This window comes from Phragmites australis, chromosome 10 (assembly GCF_958298935.1).
Source record: "Phragmites australis chromosome 10, lpPhrAust1.1, whole genome shotgun sequence".
Taxonomy (NCBI): Eukaryota; Viridiplantae; Streptophyta; class Magnoliopsida; order Poales; family Poaceae; genus Phragmites; species Phragmites australis.
The window spans coordinates 12,126,524-12,144,583 of NC_084930.1; the positions used below are offsets into that span (position 1 = coordinate 12,126,524).

The window sequence follows — 18,060 nt, forward strand, 5'->3', positions numbered from 1 at the left end:
GGTGCCAGAAGGAGCGCGAGGAGTGCCGCAAGGGTGATGACAACAAAGGCGCCCCCGGGAACAAAGAGCTCGGGTTTCAAGAGCCCGAGCACACCGTTGCCTTCATCGATGGGGACGCGTACATGCCCTCCTCTCGCTGCTATGTCAAAACAATGCAGCGTGACCGGTCCTGACCAGGGGTTTGAGCTCGAGACCTCGGCAGGCTCCGAACTCTGCTTTGAGCTGGGGGGCTGTGGCAAGGTCTCAAGCGAGGCCGTGGTCGGAGGCCGCCGGATACAGCGACCGGTGTACTTCGTCAGTGAAGTCCTCCGGGATGCCAAGACGGGATATCCTTAAGCACAGAAGATGCTCTACGCAGTGCTTATCACTTCCAGGAAGCTGCGACACTACTTCCAGGCGTACAAAGTCTCGGTGGTGACCACGTACCCACTAGGATTGATCCTGCGAAACCGAGAAGGTACCAGGCGTATAGTCAAATGGGCGGTCGAGCTCAAATTCGATATGCACTTCATCAGTCTCCACACGATCAAAAGCCAGGCCCTGTCCGACTTCATGGCAAAGTGGACGCCGATCCCCGAGATCGACAACGGAGAATTGTCCGCGTACCCCAGGCAAGACGGACCCGAGTACTGGGTCATGTACTTTGACGGCTCCCTCACGCTGAAGGGCGTGGGGGCTGGAGTGGTGCTCACCTCTCCGACAGGTGAAGTACTCCAGTATGTTGTGTAGCTGCATTTCCGAGCAACAAATAATATGGCGGAATACGAAGGCCTCATCGCTGGACTGCAAGCAGCGGTGGGTCTCCGGATCCGGCGGTTGCTTGTCGAAGGTGACTCCCAACTAGTAGTCAACCAAGTATCAAAAGAATACCAGTACGTGGACCCGCAGATAGCGGCATACGTGGCAGAAGTCAGGAGGCTGGAGCGGCACTTTGACGGCCTGGAGCTGCGGCATATACCCTGCCGCGACAACACCGTGGCCGATGACCTCTCCCGCCTGGCTTCTGCTCGGGCGCTCGTCCTGGCCGGAACCTTTGAAGAAAGGCTCAGACAGCTATCCGTCCTTTCTACCGACCAGGATGAAGGGGAACCCTCGAGCTCAGTCGAGGGGACCCAGGCCGCACCTTCAGTGGAAGGTCCCATCAAGGTGTCGCTGCCCGGCGAGTGCACTGCACTTGCTGGTAGTCCTCAGGAACCCTGGTGGATCGACGAGATCTGAGGGTACTTGAAAGAAAACATCCTTGCCAAGGATGACACCTCTGCAGAGAGGATTGCACGATAGTCCAAATGCTATGCCTTAGTAGATGGGGATCTCTACCAGCGTGGCACGGACGGTGTCCTCCTGAAATGCATCACCCGAGAAGAAGGCAGTGAGCTCCTCACTGAGATCCACGAGGGCAAGTGCGGTGGCCATGCATTGTTCCGCACTCTGGTCGGGAAGGCCTTTCAACAAGGTTTCTACTGGCCAACAGCCCTCCGGGACGCTTTTGAGCTGGTTCGGCGCTGCAGGGCGTGCTAGTTCCATGCAAAGCAGATTCACTAGCCAGCTCAGGCTCTTTGTACCATCCCCCTGTCTTAGCCCATCGCGGTCTGGGGGCTGGACATCTTGGGTCCATTCCCCCGAGCAGTCGGGGGCTATGAGTACCTGTACGTCGCTATCGACAAGTTCACCAAGTGGCCGGAGGTGGTCCCAGTAATCAAGGTCACCAAAAACACGGTGGTCCAATTCATCCGCGGCATCACAAGTCGTTTCGGCGTCCCGAACAGGATCATCACCGACAATGGCACCCAGTTCACAAGTGCCCTGTTCGGGGAATACTGCGAGGACCTCGGGATCAAGCTTTGCTTTGCCTCCGTTGCTCATCCCCATAGCAACGGACAAGTGGAGCGCATGAATGCCGAGATACTGAAGGGGCTCAAGACCCGGACCTACGACGTGCTTGTAAAGCATGGGAAAGGGTGGATCGATGAGCTACCCGCTATGTTACGGGCCAACCAGACCACGCCAAGCTGAGCCACCGGGGAGACGCCTTTCTTCCTCGTTTATGGCGCTGAAGCTGTCCTTCCCTCCGAGCTTATGCTCGGCTCACCTCGGGTGAATGCATACTCGGAGAGTGAACAAGAACAGCGAAGACGTGATGACGTTGAGTACTTGGAAGAGCGTCGGCAGCGAGCTGCCGTCTGAGCCGCCAGATATCAGCAGAGCTTGAGGCGCTACCATCAGCGCCGTGTCCGGGCCCGGTCGCTCAAGGTTGAGGATTTGATTCTCCGACGCACTCAGACATGCGAAGGAAAGAACAAGCTCTCCCCCATGTGGGAAGGCCCCTTCGTCGTGACCAGTACCCCACGACAAGGCTCGTTTCGCTTGGCCACAGAGGATGGGAAGCCTCTCCCGAATGCATGGAACATCGAGCAGCTTCACAAATTTTATCCATATGTAAGCATGTCTGTGCTCGGGCCAACCAAGCTAGGGGTCTTTCCCATGCCCAAGTTGGCCGGGGGCTGCCAACCACGTAAGTTATCACTTGCTATTTAAATTCATCACATATGTATGAATCATTACTATAGGCCTATATTGCTCTTGTTCCGAGTTTTCCTCTGGAATCCATGCGTTAATCTGCTTGGTGAGATGCTCGACTCGTGCGCGAAAAACACGCTCTCTCTCATTTTTCCCGCTGATAAAAAACGGATGCCAGTAGGTATGCGACACAGGCGGCGATCGCTGACCTAAGTCATTTGTGGTAGGCTGTGGTGCCCGGCTACTGTGGCAATACCCCGAGCACTATCGAGCCTCTCGGGTTCTCGGGTGGTTCTACCGCTCGAGCATGAGTGGTCGGGACCACCTAGTCCCCGGGGGTGTGATGAGGACATCCCAACCATGCAGACCTCGGCGACCTCCTCGCAGACCTCGGCGACCTCCTCGCAGACCTCACCGACCTCTACTCCGACATCGCCGACCTCCACACCGACCATGCCGAGCACAACTACACCAGCCTAAGTCTTTAAAGGACCAATTACACGTAGTCAGGCAAAGGAACTACAACAAGAGGTGAATGCGCTACTTTGTGAAGCTCATTTAAATATTAATGAGAATTATATACTGCCTAAGTCGAGTACATTGCTATTACTTAGGTTTACCAAGGAGGATGACAAGAACACACAAGGCGATGAATACAAAGAAGAACCACGTTCGAATTCGTCCAGTCCTGCAGAACAGTCTGAAAGAAATAATCATAACTTTTGATTCCCAAAAGCTATGAAGGCCAATGGGTACTTGTTGGAAAGCTCTTAAAGTCTAGTTTCCAATGACACCAACCCCGACCAGTTTGGAGAAACCGTTATGGCGCCCGACCAGTTTTAGTGCATACTGGTCAGAAGCTCAACAGTCTGCATGAAGCTAAAGTTTCCGTGTAAAACTGTATCATTCTACAAAGTTCCGAGATGCATACTATACATGGTGTGAAAGCTTATCAAGTTAGCTTTCCAACGCATCCAGCCGCACATCATTTGAAGCTTCCAAGGTGGAGTTATTGCCTAAACACTGAAGACTGCGCCGAAGACCAACAGCTACGCGGAAACTCTCCAGAAGCTGATTTCGTAGAGACCCTTTCACATAGTCTATCTTTTCATTTCCATTTCGTGTTTTCACTTATCAAGGAGGGTGGTTCCTTGTATAAATACTCCATTGCTTCATAGCAATGATAGACTTTTGATAATCGAAATACAAACCCCTTTGTTCAGCTGTGTGCTAACAAATCCAGAGAGAGATCTCTACCCCTTAGCTCTTGTGTTTTCCTTCGCGGAGATTATAGAAGCGGCCGCGTCATCGGCACCCAATCCGTGCTCCTGGTCCATCGATTCCAGGTTGCGTAGGTGGTTTCTTTGAGAGTGTGGTTGGGCGAATCCTTGGTTCAGGCTGCCGTATAGAGACGGTGGTTGGCTCCTTGTGCACGTCGTCAGGTTGCACTAGTTATCGCTGCTTGCAGCAAGTTATCGGCCGTTCTTCGGCTAGTTATCAAGACCGGGATCCTACGTCGTGAAGATCGGGACCAAGACTCCATCATCTGGTACCAGAGCCTCAGTTGCCACGGTAGGAATTTTTACCCTTAGCTACATATATTTCGTGTTCATACTATCCACCAAAAAGCCACAAAATATTTTGTTATAGCCCGTTGTTTCAATCTGTTATCCTAGTGAGTTTTGTTAAGTTTCAGTCCATTAGAGTCCTTGTTTTAGTTGTTGATCATATTATCCTTTGCGTGTCCTTTGTGCCTCTTTTGTCTATCTGAAATCCCTACACAAAAAATCTGAAACCGGTATCATCCTTCGCGTTAACTTTGATCCTATCAAGTTATTGCTGACGGTTGTGTCTTGTTTAAAAAAAAAGTGTGTGCAAGTGTTATATCTGATCTTGTTCTTAGTTCTATTTATAAAAAAAAAGTGTCCAAAAAAGAAGAAGAAAGAAAAGAGTTGAGAAAAGTTGTGAAAGAAAAAGTAGAAAGATCAGTTTGTTTATGTGCACAAGTTCTGAATTTTTTTTAAGTTGCACAACCAGATTGCTATCCATCTTTTGGTGCAAAATTTTGCTTGGGTTTGATTGCAACACTTGCATCCTAAGCATACTCCTTGTTTGTATCAAATCTGAAATTATCTTTGCGCGTGTGTTTGATCCATTTACATCATTCATATCTTGTGATCAGCACTAGACTTTGATCTTCTAGTTTGGACTGTGATTTAGCTTTATAATATCTAGAATTCAGATTGCATTCCTTGTGAATTATTCCCCACCAAGCTCCACTTAAAAGCCACCGTCATAGGAACGCTGATCGTGTATTCGCTTAACCATCACTTTCGTGTTACCACCGCGCTTTGGCCCTTCTGTAATCCGCAGGAATTCATAAGAGCTTCGGTTGGTAAGAGAGGTGAGGTTGTGAGTTTCCACATATAATTTCCTATTCCACATATATTTGTTGCTTTGCTGTCACTAATTTCACAGGAAGATGAGTGACGAAGTTCAGATTGATGATTGTGTCACCATGGCACAATTCAACGAGTTGAAGCAAAGCATGGAAGAGCTAACGAACAATTTTCAAGCACTTATGGCCCGTTTGCAGGATCCACCTCGTGATAACGCAAATGGAAGTCATCATGAAGATGAAGTTGATGAAACGGAAGAAGAAGCTGCTGCTCGACGTGCAAGAGAACAGCGAAGACGTAGAGAGCGAGCTGCTGCAAATGCAAGAAGACCTCCACTTCCAGGACGTGGAAATGGTGGTAGAGGTGCTGGTCGTGACCATGAGAGAGGTCTTGGACTAGAGGAAAGTGGGAGTGAAGAGGAAGAAGACAATGAGGTTGATCAGCCCCATCATGAAGACCGTCGACGTCACCGCGGGAATCGTGGGCGTAATCAGCCCAACGAGGAGAGGTTTGGCAAGTTAAAATTCACCATGCCCAAGTTTGATGGAGGGTCTGATCCTGAAGCATATCTTACATGGGAGTTGAAGGTGGATAAAATTTTTCGCTTGCACAACTATTCTGAGCAGAAGAAGATGGCCATGGCTGCTCTTGAGTTCGATGGCTATTATCTAATCTGGTGGGAGCAAATGCTAAATGATAGAGAAGAAGCTGGCCAAGGTGATGTCCGTTCATGGGCTGAAATGAAGAGAGAAATGAGGGCAAGATTTGTCCCCAAACATTATCGTCGTGATCTTTTTGACAAGCTACAGAATCTGAAGCAAGGAAGCCTTAGTGTTGATGAGTATTATAAAGAAATGGAGAAGGCAATGATTAGAGCCAATGTATATGAAGATGAAGAGCAATCAATTGCATGTTTTATGTCAGGACTGCATCGTAATATTCAGCGTATTGTTGAATTTCAGCAGTACCGCAATCTTATTGAGTTGGTCCATCAAGCAAGCAAAGCTGAACGACAGTTGCAGCAGGACATGAAGACCAATAGAGGAGTATCTTTCAGCTCGAGAAGTGCCCCAAGTGGAAGCAAATTCACACCACGAGGTAGTGCAAGTAGAGGTTCAATTTCCAACTCAAGTGGTGGTGCACGCTCAAGCAATTTTGGTGCTTCTAGTGGTAAAGAGTTGGCTGCTCCAAATGAGAGGAACAAATCAGCAAACTCATCATCTACTTCAGTGGGTTCTTCCACCAAGAGTAGTGGGATTCAATGCTTCAAGTGTGGTGGTCGTGGTCATGTTATAAAGGAGTGTCCAAATAATCGGACCATTATTGTAAATGACCAAGGAGAGTATGAATCTGCTAGTGATGAAGAACATGAAGAGATTGAAGAGGAAGGTAATCTGGAGCAGGACATCTGTGAATTTGAAACTGGAGCTGCTCTTGTTGTAACTCAAATTTTGAGTGTGCAAATGAGTGAAGCTGAAAATGGACAGCGGCACAATCTTTTCCAAACCAGAGCCAAGGTTGAAGACAAGGTGTGTAAAGTAATCATTGATGGTGGAAGCTGCCACAATCTTGCTAGCAAGGAAATGGTTGAAAAGCTTGGTTTAAAGCTGCTGAAACATCCTCATCCTTATCATGTGCAATGGCTAAATAATTCAGGTTCAATTAAGATTGCACATAGAGTGAAAATTCCTTTCAAGATTGGTGAATATATTGACACCGTGGAGTGTGATGTGGCACCCATGACAGTGTGTCATATGCTGCTAGGAAGACCATGGCAATATGATCGGTCCTCTCTACATTGTGGTCGGACCAATCAATACACCATCAAGTGGAAGGGCAAGGAGTTGATTCTTAAACCCATGACACCGCAGCAAATCCTCGCTGAGCACTTACAAAAGAACTCCAATGTGAGGAATGAGAGTGGAAAAGAAGGATAGAAAAAGAATTCGAGTGCCCTCCACAAATCGGTGAGTGAGAGCCACAAGCTAAACATGAGAGAAAACAAGAAACGAGAGGGAGAGAATTTAGTGATGATGGCCACCAAATCTGAAATGAGAGATGTGAGGAAAAACCCAGACCAAGTATTGATCATACTTGTGTGCAAGGACACATTGCTTTCAGCTAACGACTTAACATCTGTCCCTAGTGTTGTTGCACGTGTGTTACAGGAATATGAAGATGTTTTTCCAGAGGAGACACCTGCTAGACTTCCTCCCTTGCGTGGCATTGAACATCAAATTGATCTCATCCCTGGAGCTGCACTTCCGAACCGTCCAGCATACCGCACCAACCCTGAAGAAACAAAGGAAATTCAAAGGCAAGTACAATCACTTTTAGATAAAGGTTATGTGCGTGAAAGTTTAAGTCCTTGTGCTGTACCTGTGATTTTGGTGCCAAAGAAAGATGGTTCCTGGAGGATGTGTGTGGACTGTAGAGCCATAAATAACATCACTGTTCGATATCGTCATCCTATTCCTAGGCTAGATGATATGTTAGATGAATTGAGTGGATCTATGATATTTTCTAAAATTGATTTAAGAAGTGGTTACCATCAAATTAGAATGAAACTTGGAGATGAATGGAAAACTGCTTTCAAAACAAAGTTTGGGTTGTATGAGTGGTTAGTTATGCCTTTCGGATTGACTAATGCACCTAGTACATTCATGAGATTAATGAACCATGTTTTGCGAGCATTCATTGAAAAATTTGTTGTTGTTTACTTTGATGATATCCTAATTTACAGCAAGACATTGGAGGAACATGTTGCTCATATTCAGCAAGTTTTGGATGTGCTAAGAAAGGAAAAATTATTTGCTAACCTCGAGAAGTGCACATTTTGTACAGATCAGGTTGTGTTTCTTGGTTTTGTAGTTTCAGGTTCAAGAATTCAAGTTGATGAATCAAAGGTGAAAGCAATCAAGGATTGGCCGACTCCTGAAAATGTAAGTCAGGTGAGAAGTTTCCATGGACTTGCTGGTTTTTACAGGAGATTTGTGAGAGATTTCAGCACCATAGCTGCTCCATTAAATGAGTTGACAAAGAAAGGTGTTGCCTTCCAATGGGGTGAACCACAAGGGAAAGCTTTCCAAGAATTCAAGAAAAGATTATCTGAAGCCCCCTTGCTTGTGTTGCCGGATTTCACTAAAACCTTTGAGGTTGAATGTGATGCAAGTGGGATTGGGATTGGAGGCCTTCTCATGCAAAACGGACAGCCCGTTGCATACTTCAGTGAGAAGTTGGGAGGAGCACAACTGAACTATTCGGTATATGACAAGGAGTTGTATGCTTTGGTAAGAGCACTTGAGACTTGGCAACATTACTTATGGCCAAAAGAATTTGTTATTCATTCAGATCATGAGGCTTTGAAGAATTTAAAGGGCCAAGCAAAACTGAACCGTAGACATGCCAAATGGGTTGAATTCATAGAAACTTTTCCATATGTTGTGAAATACAAGAAAGGTAAAGAAAACATTGTTGCTGATGCTTTGTCCCGTAAAAATGTTTTGTTAAATCAACTTGAAGTAAAGGTGCCGGGACTTGAAAACATAAAAGAATTATACCCCACTGACCATGAATTTTCAGAACCTTATGCCAAATGTACAACTAGAAAAGAATGGGAAAAATATCATATTCATGATGGATTTTTGTTTAGAGCTAACAAATTATGTGTTCCAAGTTGCTCTGTTAGACTCTTGTTGTTACAGGAAACACATTCAGGTGGTCTGATGGGTCACTTTGGATGGAAAAAGACATATGAGATGCTTGCTGACCATTTCTATTGGCCGAAGATGAGAAGAGATGTTCAACGGCTTGTGCAAAGATGCGTCACCTGTCACAAAGCTAAGTCAAAACTAAACCCCCATGGATTATATACTCCCTTGCCTGTTCCTAATGCTCCTTGGGAAGATATTAGCATGGATTTTGTTTTAGGATTACCTAGGACAAAGAGGAGGAGGGATTCAATATTTGTTGTTGTTGATCGATTCTCTAAAATGGCACATTTTATACCTTGTCATAAAAGCGATGATGCTTCCCACATAGCCTCTCTATTTTTCAGGGATATTGTGAGATTACATGGCATGCCCAAAACGATTGTTTCCGACCGCGACACCAAGTTTTTGAGCTACTTCTGGAAGAAATTGTGGACCAAGCTAGGGACAAGGCTGCTGTTTTCCACCACATGCCACCCTCAAACGGATGGGCAAACTGAAGTAGTGAATAGAACACTTTCTATGCTGCTGCGAGCCTTGATCAAGAAGAACTTGAAAGAATGGGAAGAGTGCTTGCCACATGTGGAATTCGCGTACAATAAGGCAGTACACTCTACAACTAATATGTGTCCCTTTGAAGTTGTATATGGTTTCAAACCACTCGCTCTTGTCGATTTGTTGCCTCTACCATTGCAGGAAAGGAGTAACATGGAAGCATCCAAGCGCGCGTCTTATGTCAAGAAGATTCATGAGAAGACCAAAGAAGCAATAGCGAAAAGGTCCAAGTACTATGCTGCATGGGCAAACAAGCATCGCAAGAAGGTGACATTTGAGCCTGGAGATTTAGTGTGGGTACACCTTCGTAAAGACCGCTTTCCAGAGAAGCGCAAATCCAAATTGATGCCACGAGGAGATGGTCCATTCAGAGTGCTGTCCAAAATCAATGATAATGCTTATAAGATTGAGCTCCCTGAAGATTATGGTGTTAGCAGATCCTTCAATGTTGATGACTTAACACCATTCTTCGGACTAGAAGGATCAGAGTCGAGGACGACTCCTATTAAAGAGGGGGAGGATGATGAGGACATCCCAACCATGCAGACCTCGGCGACCTCCTCGCATACCTCACCGACCTCTACTCCGACATCGCCGACCTCCACACCGACCATGCCGAGCACAACTACACCAGCCCAAGTCTTTAAAGGACCAATTACACGTAGTCAGGCAAAGGAACTACAACAAGAGGTGAACGCGCTACTTTGTGAAGCTCATTTAAATATTAATGAGAATTATATACTGCCTAAGTCGATGACAAGAACACACAAGGCGATGAATACAAAGAAGAACCACGTTCGAATTCGTCCAGTCCTGCAGAACAGTCTGAAAGAAATAATCATAACTTTTGATTCCCAAAAGCTATGAAGGCCAATGGGTACTTGTTGGAAAGCTCTTGAAGTCTAGTTTCCAATGACACCAACCCCGACCAGTTTGGAGAAACCGTTATGGCGCCCGACCAGTTTTAGTGCATACTGGTCAGAAGCTCAACAGTCTGCATGAAGCTAAAGTTGCCGTGTAAAACTGTAGCATTCTACAAAGTTCCGAGATGCATACTATACATGGTGTGAAAGCTTATCAAGTTAGCTTTCCAACGCATCCAGCCGCACGTCATTTGAAGCTTCCAAGGTGGAGTTATTGCCTAAACACTGAAGACTGCGCCGAAGACCAACAGCTACGCGGAAACTCTCCAGAAGCTGATTTCGTAGAGACCCTTTCACATAGTCTATCTTTTCATTTCCATTTCGTGTTTTCACTTATCAAGGAGGGTTGTTCCTTGTATAAATACTCCATTGCTTCATAGCAATGATAGACTTTTGATAATCGAAATATAAACCCCTTTGTTCAGCTGTGTGCTAACAAATCCAGAGAGAGATCTCTACCCCTTAGCTCTTGTGTTTTCCTTCGCGGAGATTACAGAAGCGGCCGCGTCATCGGCACCCAATCCGTGCTCCTGGTCCATCGATTCCAGGTTGCGTAGGTTGGTTTCTTTGAGAGTGTGGTTGGGCGAATCCTTGGTTCAGGCTGCCGTATAGAGACAGTGGTTGGCTCCTTGTGCACGTCGTCAGGTTGCACTAGTTATCGCTGCTTGCAGCAAGTTATCGGCCGTTCTTCGGCTAGTTATCAAGACCGGGATCCTACGTCGTGAAGATCGGGACCAAGACTCCATCAGGGTGGGCTGTCGGTGCTCGGCCTGGTTAGTCCCAGCCCGTACACCACCGAACCATGGGACCTCTTGGTCGTATCTCCGTCTGTGCACTTCGCCGGTCTGGGCATTCAAGAGGTCGCGGGTCAAAAACGAGAGCAAGCTATAATGAGTACCGCACCGACAAAGTGCACCAAGCAAAGAAACCTTGCCCATTTGAGCTTGCAGGGAAATGCTCGGGAACCAAATGACCCGAGCACTGGGGCATCAGTCCCCAGGGCGCTGTCGAGCCTATGGGGTCCTCGGGTAATCCTACTGCTCAGGCATGAGTGGTCGGGATCACCTAGCCCGCGGGAAGTGCTCGGGTGCTAAAAGGACGACCTGGGGGTTAAAACGCTCTCCACAAGGGAATCCACATTCCCGGGCGCCCTGAGCACCGGGGCATCTACCCTTTCCTGGCTTGGTCGGCTGGGAGGCTGACACCGACTCGGTAAGTCACTACTTGGGGTATCTTCATAAAAGAGTCATGTGAATTTTCGTTCATACATACATAATAAACTATTGTTCCTGAGTTATTCTCGGAACCCTCTTGTGCTAATCTGCTCGGCAAGAAGATCTCCTCGCGCGCAAAACCCCGCCCTCGTATTTGCTTTTCCGGAACGACAAAGACAAACGATAGTCGGTGTACCGCACAGGCGGCGATCACTGACCTAAGTCATTTCTGGTAGGCTGTGGTGCCCGACTGGCATGGTAGTACCCTGAGCACTACCGAGACTCTGGGGTTCTCGGGTAGTCCTACCGCTCAAGCATGAGTGGTCGGGACTATCTGGTCCCCGGGGTCGGGCTGTCGGTGCTCGGCCTGGTCAGTCCTACCCCGGACACCACCGAACCATGGGGACTCTTGGTTGCATTTCCGCCTGTGCACTTCACCGGTCTATTTGCTTGAGAGATCGCGAGGCAAAAAGTGTTCATGAGTCACGGTGGGTACCGTGCTAGGTGGACTCACTTCTCGAGCAAAAGAGTTTGTGTCTATCTCTATCTATTTGGCTCAGCAGCTGCGTACCCGCGAGCGCCCGGGGGCTGCGCGCCCTAAGCACAGGATCCTACGCGCGGGCTCGGGGGCTGGATGCTCGGGAGCCGAGTACCCCGAGCACTACCGAAACCCGAGGGTCTCTGATGGTCCTGCTGCTCGAGCATGAGTGGCCGGGGCAACCTTGTTCTCGGGGGGTAAACTGCCGGTGCTCGACTTGGTCAGTGCCACCCGGGACATCAATACAAACAAAATTAAGGAAGGAAAAGTACAAAATGGAGTACGATTCCAAGGACGGCTTCTAATATACTGAAGGGAGCCAATCAACAAGGAATCACTTCCAGAATTATAACTTTCAAAAAGAAGAGAAAACCCCTAACTTATTACAGGCTACGGAGGAGATCACGCGTCATTGCCGCTATCGCTGCCTAGGCCCGGCTCTCGCACAAAAAATTCTGCCACTTCGGTGGCAACTTCACGGATGGCTTCTCGAGCGACGGTTTCCTCCGCCTCAACCACGCCCTGCCGGGCTAGCTTCAGCGGGAAGGTGGGGTCTCAGCTGCGATAGCAGGCGATAATGTTCTCGGCCACACCCTGGGCTAGTGCATGCCCCTCTCGGGGCACCAGTTCCTGGACCATGGCAGGGAGAGCCTCGAGGCGCCAGGCGATCTCCGAGAACCCAAGGGTGAGATGACCTAGCGTGTCCAACCCTTGGGAACCCACTGTCACGGACCCTAGCCCCACCGCCTCCATGGAGCCCCGTGCCTGCCGGAGGACATCCTGCATCATCGCCTTAACATGCGTCCACTCTTATTCAAATGCCTTATTCCTCAGCGCAGTAAGCGAGGCATGTTTTCCTTGGTCCACGCGGAAGCCTAGGCGTCTCCCGCCTCATCATCGCCTTCCTCGAAAGTCAAAAGGGCACGCGCCCTTTCGGCTCCTCATTGGGTTATACCAAGAGCTTGGGCCTAAAAATTACAAGGCCCGCAAAGATTTCGGCACCAGGCGATAGAAAGCCACATGGCACCAATGCTGTGATCGGCCTCGAAGAAATAGGACCCCACCCTCAGTCTCTAGTCCATCGCCTGCTGATGGGCCTGAGGGCTGCTGTCGGTGATATGGGATCCGGGGGTTCCCGAGTCCCGAGGCCAGGACAACGCGGTGCCACGTGACGCCTTCCCTCGGGAACCACCTCCCCGAGGGCTCGAGGGAAGCATGGTCCAGCAGTGGGTGCTCAGGGTCAAGAACAGGTGTCCCCGAGCACCCAGAGAGCCCCGAGGACCCGAGGGAAGCAAGGTCCGGGAGTGGGCGCTCGGGGCCAATAACAGGTGGCCCCCGAGCACCCAGAGAGCCCCGAGGACCCGAGGGAAACAAGGTCCGGGAGTGGGCGCTCGGGGCCAAGAACAGTTTGTCCGCAAGTACCCAGAGAGCCCCGAGGACCTAAGGGAAGCAAGATCCGGGAGTGGGTGCTCGGGGCTAAGAACAGTTGGTCCCCGAGTACCCAGAGAGCCTCAAGGACCCGAGGGAAGTAAGGTCTGGGAGTGGGTGCTCGGGACCAAGAACAGTTAGTCCCCGAGCACCCAGCAAGCCCCATGCCAATGGACCCCGCAGGGACTCCACGATGAGGTGTCGGTCGGTGGGAGGCCCAATGCCACATTTAATGGGGAGCGTGGACGGTCACATCCAACCACTCTCCCACACGCTTGCCGTACTAAATATGCCAGTCCCTGCCACCGCCTGGCAGGAAGGCGTGGGCACAATAAATACAGTGGGTCCCATCGCATGTCCCCTCGCGGGGCCCATGAAGAAAGACGGTTTGAAGATATCTTTGATGGGTACGAGGCTTATCGTCCTGTCACAATCGACCGCGTCAGACCTACTCTGCCCAAACGGGTATGAGAGAGTACTCAGAGGCTGGCCGGTGGGCGCCCCTGTGCCTGCTAAAGCTAGAACGCGAAGACCAATGGAACCGTTCGAGGGATGTATTTTCAACCCTCTGTAACATCAACTATAAACCAATGATGGTCACTTTCCATTTATTATTTACGGGAACTTGTGCCCTCGTTCTGGGCACTCCCTGAAGGGCCTCCCCCCGGTAGATAAAATGTGGGGGGAGCACTTTGTAGAGGAGAGAGATCCAGAAAAAGATAGGAAAGAAAAGAGAGAGACATCCGAAGAGCATTGAAAACATACTGGACACACAGGAGTAGGGTATTACGCCTCCGTGCGGCCTGAACCTGTCTAAATTTTTGGTGCATTCATTTCTACTAGCTGACGATGATCCATCCTGCCAAAGTTTCACTCGTATTAACCCCACATACAAGGTAGTTCCAGGACCAGCCCCCTGACCGAATCTCAAAGGGGGTCCCTCAGGATCCCTGCTCGCGGTGTTCATCCACCAACAGAAAGGAACCATAAAATTGCTAAAGACAGTGATTGTAAAATTGAACTATTGATCCATCTTGTGATAGAAATATTATGTGTATTTAAATATCATTGCAACACCAATCCAGGAATGGATTAACAGGTAGAATCTGGGAACCAAATACCATGTGTATCTCGGTATACAGGAATTGTAATGGCATACACACTGAACAACTCTAGGAACTAACAGATTCAAACAACAAGAGAAGATACAGATTATATGCTAGTGTACTCAACGAATATGCCCAATCTTATACCATCTAATCATCATCAGGCATATGTGTAGTCCAAAACAAATAAAGAGAGAAAAAGCTTGAATACTCACAATGATAAATAATCAAATGAGTCAATAAGCGAGGCAAAGCACGGCTTCACAGCTGCTATCCCAGAAATCCGATCACCCGCCAGTTGCCACCGGTGAGAGGAACGGAGATACAACACCTCAACCGTACCACCACTGCAATACAGGCGAGCCTCGGCGAATACAACTCCGAGGAGCACCAACACAGCACCTTCACCAATCAATCCCCCAAACAACGGGGCTCTGACCACTAGAACCGAGTTGAACTCGGCTCAATATCAGAATAATGAAGCAACTCAGAGAAAGACCATGGGAAGGAGATGGGAAAAGGGAGAAAAATCATATTTCTATCGGCGCCTCGAGAAAAAGAGCCAGCCTCCACCATATAGGGGACGACGACGCCATCCAAATCCCCACGCACCCGAAGAAAGCGAAGGGTGGTTGCGCCGCCACCTCCCATGTGCCGCCGCTCCTCCCTCCTTCGTGCTCTCGATCTCTCCTCCTCCTTCTGCCCTAGCCGGACCAAAGGCAGGGACACACCCCACCCGTATGGGCCGGGGCTGCCCAAGCAAGTGAGCCGATCGGCCCAGGTGAGAAAGAGAAAGCCCAAGAAACATTCAAAATTCATATTTTATCAACATTTGGTTGCTATATGGATTTTTGTTGAGTTGCAGTGTATATTCTGAATGAGTAGAAGCAGGCTAAGCAGATGTAGTGACTCTAAAAAGAAAAATGTTTGGTTATCTGTATGGACGGATACAATAACCCTGCATATGTAGATGTAATAGTCATATGAAGGTGTTTAATTGACTGCCATGGACGGATACAATGACCATATACCTGAGACTAACGAGTGGGTATGTTACAATACTGTAGCAGATACAATATATTCACCGAGCTAGACTAAAAACGAAGCTCAATTTAGACATATCAATCGGATCAGACTCCAATCATATAATTGCATCTATAAATACATAAAGAAACAATACATCTAAACAACTAAACATCTTTTCATAAGAATATATGTAGGAACAAAATCAAGATACCTCTTACGCGGACAACCATGCGTACCCTTAGTCATCATGCATTTCACCTCGGCTGGTGGCACTTGCGTAAGTACAGTGTCACGATGAGATCACGCACCTTGACGAGATCCTGCACACCATTCCCTGAAAAGTTAACTTACTAGTGACGTTTCCAAGGCAGAAGGAAAACATTATGAGAAGAAACAACGACCTTCATGCAAATCAAATAACCGGGTGACGTTTTCAAGGCAGGAACAAGGAAAATCGGCGACATTGGCGATCGATGTCATATTGTCATGGCCGAGATGATGGCGATGTGTGCCGACAATTCTTCAGTTGGGTGGCTCCGGTGCAGTTCAGTACACTATTTGAAAAAAAGTAATAAATAATGATGTAACTGTTATACGAGATGGATTTTCTACCTATCATTTTAAATAGTCACTGATAATTAATTATAAGTGATAAAATTATAACTTTATTCATCACTAATAAAAATCATTAGTGACAGGTTATAACTATCATAGGAGACAGTTTCACACCCGTCAGCTTAATAGCGTCACCGATAATTAGTCATAAGTGACAGATTAGAATTTAATTCGTCACTAATAAAGATCTTAAATGATATGTTATAATTGTGACTCACCACTTATAAAAAATCATAAGTGACGGGTCACAGTTATAACCCATCACTTATGATAAATGAACGTTTTTTTTCAGACATGAAAAAAAGTTACAAAATATTTTTTTCACCCTAGGCATACCAACGCAGAGGCCATCATCACTCGTCATATGTCATATGCTATATTTTTAAAATATAAATTTTTTACACTATTTTTAAACTCTGCATTCCATAGGAAACGAACTCACGACCTCCACTCGCATATGTCGTCCCTTACCACCACGCTCTCATGTGTGTTCTGAAAGAAGTCGGGTCATGACCCGTTACTTATGACTATTTTTTTGTCGAATTATATTTGATAGATGACCTGAAGTGACATTCGGTATAATAAGCATAACTTTTGCATACAAACTCAGATTTTGATTTTTTTTACTCTACGTATATCTATAGAAAAAGTTACTTTCGTTTCTTTCCAACTTTGTTAGGTTCGGCTAATTTTTTGAAAAAAAAAAGGACACAGAAGATTGAGTTCTCATTCCCTGAAGTTTCTGCACTATTTTTAAAACGTGTATTACATCAAACTTGAGCAAAAATATACAAGAATTCCTATTCTAGTGCTGCTGAGATGAGAAAAAATAAGAGAAAAATAAAATTAAAAAATTTTGTAGCACCATGTTAGATATATATTTACGATATTAAAAAATAAGTTAGTTAAGATATGAAACTATGTTAGATATATATTTACGATATTAAAAAAATAAGTTAGTTAAGATATGAAACGGCTTGACTAATATATCTAATAATTAATTAATGAAAAATTTATCTACTCTGGTTTATTAAAATGGTTATTTATAATGTGTCACAACTTGATCCGTCATTAATAACTATAAGATGATTCGTCACTAATAAATTGGTTATTTTTATAAGTCGTAATTTGATATATCACTATTATTATAAGTGACATGTTATATTATGATATGTTATTAATTTTTTTTTTTTTTATATATCTTTTATAGTGGTGGAGAAGGGTTGAAGAGATCTATTTCAACACTAAAGGAGGAAAGAAGCTCGCGTCGTCACCGTCGCCGGTCGCCCTCGCATCGCTTGCGCCACCAACCGCGTGCTGTTGATTTGACGGGAACCCTGCGTGTGTTAGTATGGACGTGGCTGATGCCGTTGGAATCGAGCAGTGTACTTGATCGCTAGCTAACACCTTTTCAATTCCTCGGGTCCGTCTGATTCGGTTCATGCACTCAAAGAGTAAGTCCGACATGTCTATCGTTGTTGCTAATGAGAAAAAAAATGTTTTTCTTCTGAACGAGAAATGAAAGTCTATGAACGTTTGGATTCGTCTAGGTCCTACATACATTGGATCCATATGCTCGTTTTTTTTCTATTTTTCTTGTTTTGCATAGGGCAAAGTCAAGTGCCACACCAACTGTTGATTGGATGATTACTTGCTTGTACTTTTCCTTGTAATTATAAACGAATCTTTATTACTAGTGGGCATTGTTAGGAATAAAGCACGATAGAATCGAATACGAGACATGATTTTTTACGTGGAAAACTCTTTCGGAAAAAAAACCACGGGTGTCAATCGGCGATCTTCACTATATCAGGGATGTGTACAATGCAGATGATTACAATGAGCATCTCAGCTCTCCTTGAAGCTTACAAGATATATTTATAGGGGTGGACACATACGACTCGAGTCTAATACGGACTGTTCCAGAATATGGGCCGAAGGCGTCCCTTATATGGCCCAACAGGAATTCGGATCACAATCCAACAAACTCCACCTTGAGATGAATTTTATCTTGTAGCAAATAAAGAAT

At 46.7% G+C, this 18,060-nt stretch overlaps 1 protein-coding gene across 1 annotated transcript; it reads left to right on the plus strand.

Moving 5' to 3' along the window:
• The first annotated feature begins 5,035 nt into the window (after nt 1–5,035).
• Nucleotides 5,036–9,633, plus strand: LOC133930098 (uncharacterized). The gene is made up of 6 exons (XM_062376799.1): nt 5,036–6,661; nt 7,085–7,233; nt 7,660–7,867; nt 7,958–8,206; nt 9,323–9,478; nt 9,619–9,633. Exons 1-6 carry the CDS (start codon nt 5,036–5,038, stop codon nt 9,631–9,633), a joined length of 2,403 nt encoding a protein of 800 aa, XP_062232783.1.
• Nucleotides 9,634–18,060: the final 8,427 nt, after the last annotated feature.